The following is a 5,178-nucleotide window of genomic DNA, read 5'->3' on the forward strand; positions in this document are numbered from 1 at the left end:
CTCTCCCCTAATAGCAACTGGGGAAGGGGGCCTCTTGCAGCGCCGGAAGTCCGCCAGCAGCTATTTGGTTTTCCCTGTGGATACTCATTTCAGCCGAGTACTCGCTCGACCCTATAGTTATAATTGATAGCTATGATGGCCGAAACTACAGAAAAAAAGGTCCAGGTTGTACAAAATATCACTGAAAGTAAATGATTTCTGTACTTTTGTACTAAATAAATTTAAACTTCAATTACAGTAGAATGCATTTGGATTGACAAGACTATAAATCTACCCACAAGTGGTTGATTGTGGGATGCATTGGCAGCACCTAGTGGCCTCTCTCCGTGTGGTCTCACTGTATTGTAAATGAGTGATTGAATGACTGCTAAATGGCAGCGGCCTCCAACAGTTTTGCCCTGGTGTGAAATACCTGTCAGGGCCAGAAAGTGTGGGTGTTAGCTGTAAGTGACAAACTGATAAAAACTGGAAAAGAGGGAATTTGGGGATTGCTGAGAGAGATTGCCAATGAAAGAAAATGAGAAACTGACTCTGCCAATAATGCAGTTATAATCTAATTGAAAAACAGATTGACAGAGGTAGACGGCGAGAGGCAAAGACACCCAGAGAAAGTGAGCCAGATGCAAACAACCACCTACAGCGATGTCGAATTAACCCACTGCCTCTCTGAGTGCCTCTCTGTCTCAGATACATGTGTTCGCACCGGGGGAACAAAGCTATCAGGAACAAACAAAGAACGAAATTGGGAACGACAGCATGAGAGCAAATGACAGAGAGAAATATAGACACCCGAGCGTGAGAAAGGAAGGCAGAGGGAAAGACTGAAAACAGCCAACAGGCATAACAAAGTCGGACCGCAGTATCCTGAACATAGGCTGGGACCATTAGATTACACACTGGGTAGCTACTGTGCATCCTGGGATTTGTGTGTTTTGACCCTTCTACTGAGGAGAGAGGGATGGATCGCCTCCTCGGGGGATTAGCTTCCAACAAACAGATAACAAAAGAATGTTCATTCTGAATAACAAGCTCCATATATAAGGGCGGGCATGTATGAAGATTAATGGATTGTACAGCAGAAACACATACGGATGTGTATATGTGCATATATATGGCAAGGCTGAAACAGGCAGCTGGAAATCCTTTTGATGTGTTTGATATGCTGCCCTTAAAGGCACGGCCACAGGGGTGAGCCAGAGACGCAGCAAGAACAAAGGAGGGGTATGGCTAGAGTGAAAGAGGCAGAGGGATGGAAGGATGAGAAGAGAGGAGTGAAAGTACACAGGGAATAACCTCTCCATATCTGGGCCATGAAAGCAACCTATGGGGGGAACTGGAGCTGTGTTGTGTTCCCGAGTCTTTATGTTTCTCGGAGAAGGGCTTCTCCCTGCTCATCAAAAGACAGCAGGTTTCTGATCTGAACGCTCAAGGGCAAAACCAGACAGGTCTTTATCTGCAGAGACTGTGGCTAAAATATCTGTGTGACTTACACATCCCGAGGATATCATTATCTCTGATGTCTATCGCAATTAAAGGTCCATAAATCTGCTTAGAAATCACAGAAAAAAGGCACTGCCAGAGAATAATCACATTTTTAAGTTTTCTTCAACATAATGACGGTTTGTACATCGATGGGTGCATTGCAATCGAACTGCTAAGGACTAATTATTATTGAAACAACCAAAAAAAGACAACAGATATGTATACGTTTTTTGAAGGATAATTCAGTTCTATTACAACCCCATAGTTTTGGCCTTCATTTGCCATTACACTCACAAGTTAATTTTTGAAAATCTCCCAACATAAAAAAAATCACTACAAAATAAGTCAGATAGGGCAGGAAACATAAGCTATCAGAAGATCAGACAAGTGTCAAACTGTTCATTGTAAGCATTTGTCACAATTTATACATCACTTTTCTCGTTCAACTTTGACCTTCCATACTTACTATACTTCCATACTCGAAGTTGTGGTTACAGGTATGAACGTCAACATCACAACAAAACCTCTAATGACTTTAGCTCAATTCTTGTGCAGCTTGACCTAGCTAATCATGCACTAAAGGTCCAGTGTGTGGGATTTAGTGGCATCTAGTGGTGTTGTTTTATGTCCCAAATACATCGCTTTGTCTTCCTCTTCCAAGCACAAAGGTGAAACTACTGTGGCTGCAAAACACGCAAACTGCCCTATCTAGGGCCAGTGTTTGGTTTGTCTGCTCTGGGCTACTGTAGGAACACGGTGGTTCAACATGGCGGCCTCTATGGAAATTACCTGCGGTGTCTGTAGATAAAAACATCTCATTCTAAGGTAACATAAACACAACTATTCTTATTTTAAGATTATACACTAATGAAAACATACCTGAATACTAATATACACATTTATCAATATCAGATTCCATTTCGGCCAATAGATCCTCCTATATGTTACAAGCTGGTCCTTTAATGGAAAGAAAAAATCATCATTGTTTGTCAGCAGACCTGGACCTTATTTTCCTGTATTTTTGGCTCAGTTACTAAATGGGATACACATTTTTGAATTTGGTCCAGTATTGAGTGAGCGTAAAAGTGCTTGTTTTTGCCACTTACCGGCTCAGATTGTTGAAGAAGTGTCTTGACAACACGACCCTGTAGAATATGAAACATTTCTGTACCTTGCTTAATCCGCTGTGTGTCGCAGTGGAGTACAGAAAGCGTAGCTTAGTGTTATGTAAACGACTTTCAACGCCATGGCTTAATATTTAACTGATTTGGATGAGGCTTTTTTGAATTTGATGGCTTCCCGTAGTTATTACATGGATAAGACTACAAATTGAAGCGAGAACAAGGAGAGAGAGAGAACAGGCAGAGGAACGTAAACCAGCTGATGCTAGGCTGGGAAGCTCAGAAGACTGGTGCTGTTCCTGTGGGTGCTGTGGGCGCCCACAAAGGAGATTTTATCAACCGAATCCACTAAAGGGCAGTGAAAACATAAAATGTTCCTGTAGGGTTGTTTCCTTATAACAACCTGAGCCCGTCAGTAGCAAAAACAAGCACTTTAAAAAAAAAAAAAGGTCCAGGTTGAAAAATACCTACAATACCCTTTAAGCCGCACTTATGTGCCTCTCCCAACCATGATTGCTCGGGCAATGACTGATCAGCACCTCAGTGCATCTGTTTGTTGATCAGAAAAACAGTACCTACTTATTACTCAATTTGAACACCAGTTAAAACGCTGAATGACTATCAAATAGCCCCGGAGTGTGGGGACACCTGCACATGCATAAACTATTGTGTTGGGTATGTTCAGCCTGTTGAGCATTTATTTATTTTCTAAATGATTATTTCCATTCTTAAAACACACACGCACCCAAACACATCACTAAACCAATTAGGCGGGCTCACTTTGGTGTCTCTGCTTCTCTGAGACTTTTAGACAGACACTGATTTACATTTTCATCCCAAAAGCACTAGCACTTTACTTTTTTATATTTTCAGTCTATTTGCCAAGGGGAACAACATTGCCACACAAATCAGCCAGTGAATATGTCAGTGTGTTTTATAAAGCAACACATCTGCTGCTATTAATTGGTGTCTTGCATATTTTACTAGTTTATTAGGAAAATGGTGCATCTGTGGAACCCACAGAGTCGCTGGAAATGTCAGATGTAATTGTGCCAGTTATACTCCTCTGGCTCTGCTTTGAGATGGACAAATGAGGTCCGGCTCCAGATACGCACGCACGCACGCACACACACACACACACCACAGTCCTTGTGTCTAACGTGCATTGTAATATGAGGTGTGGAACATATCAATATTCATGGAAACCGGTATTTCAAATGCCTCACTAACGCCTGACAAGACCTTTGTGACCTGACCAACCTCTGACATTAACAATTCCATTGACTTACAATGGTTACACAGGCGCACATGTTGTATAGGCAATGTGTGTTTTATTTTGGTGTAACGTTAACATGATGGTGAAGCTACAACTGAGCAATGTCTGACAATACACCTAACACTTAGAAAGAAAAAAATTTGTACTTACATGCTGTCTACTGGTGTATAAATGCAGGGTTGAGTGAAGCTGATGCTGGCTGATGTCCACACTGTTTATTGTTCCCCGGTTCTTACAATACGGATACACAAACACTCTTTCTAGTAGTCCTCTAATGAAACACAAACTTCATAATCATCAGTGCAAAACCCAATTTTGATTCCCAGTTTCAGTGGTTAGTAAGTAAAGTAGGTAAACTCAGGTTGGGTTGAGACATACTAGAAGTGAATGTTTCTTATGTTGTTTGTCACTTGATCAAATTTGTCTGTATATCTTTTCAGGTTTTTAAGAATCTTAAACTGTTCATGGAGAACAAGCAACCTGGAGATGACCTCTTTGATCGCCTTAATGTGAGTGTCTCACAAACTACATTTATTTCCTTTAGTAGTTTTACATGTATTCAGTGATTCTAGTCACCCCAGATAATTAATTTTGGGAAATATTGCCAGTTAACATGTTGGTGTTAAAAGCAAAGAATTAGTAAATGGGGGGAAAAAAAAGTAGAAGTGAAAACCGCTCACAAATGCTTTGAGTAATTGCTAACTGTGTAAAAGAGTACCTGAATTTGTCCGGGGTTGTGTGAAATATGTGAGAAACTCCACGAGGTGTGTAATATCTGAAGAAAAGGCAGAAACAGATTGTGAAAGCAAAATAGACTTAGATTTTTTTTTTAATGTTTTCTGGAGACAGAAGGCTACAGTAAAGGAAAAGCAGGGACTAAATTGTAAAGTGTAAGAGATGAGATTGAATGAGGATGAGCCATTGGTGTGGAGAGATGAAAGGAGTAAAGTGAGGAATCGGGAGGTGAGGAGAAGGGGAAGGATATTGGAAGCGGGGAGGCTGAAAGCAGAAAAGGAGTTTCAAAAGAGAGAGGGGATGGACTCTGCCAGATAAAAATGAAACTGCGCAAGTGGAAATTGAAAGTGAACATGCTAGGCGGTTGAATTTCCACACATAAAAATCTGGCGTCTTCTCAACCTCTTCGTGTGGCTGCAGGCAGCAAGGCCACACAGAATGCAGCAGTTATACACATGGTTAGTCCACCGCAGGGAGATGCGGGGCTTCTTAGGGTGCACTCAGTCTTTACAAAACAAGATCAGCTGCATTATTTGTCTATTTGAGACTATACCGCAGGCTAAC

General features: G+C 41.3%; 1 protein-coding gene across 1 annotated transcript in view; it reads left to right on the top strand.

The window, feature by feature from the left end:
• The window catches only part of zgc:173742 (DNA topoisomerase I, mitochondrial), a 29,948-nt gene that overhangs the window by 13,640 nt on the left and 11,130 nt on the right, over positions 1–5,178 (top strand). Inside the window, exons 15-16 of the mRNA XM_035664671.1 lie at positions 2,178–2,199; positions 4,320–4,388. Of these exons, the coding sequence (XP_035520564.1) occupies positions 2,178–2,199; positions 4,320–4,388 (91 nt within the window). The remainder of the gene's footprint in view (positions 1–2,177; positions 2,200–4,319; positions 4,389–5,178) is intronic.

Source organism: Morone saxatilis, unplaced genomic scaffold (genome assembly GCF_004916995.1).
Source record: "Morone saxatilis isolate NCDOM2014 unplaced genomic scaffold, NCSU_SB_2.0 Contig2, whole genome shotgun sequence".
In the NCBI taxonomy this organism is placed as follows: domain Eukaryota; kingdom Metazoa; phylum Chordata; class Actinopteri; family Moronidae; genus Morone; species Morone saxatilis.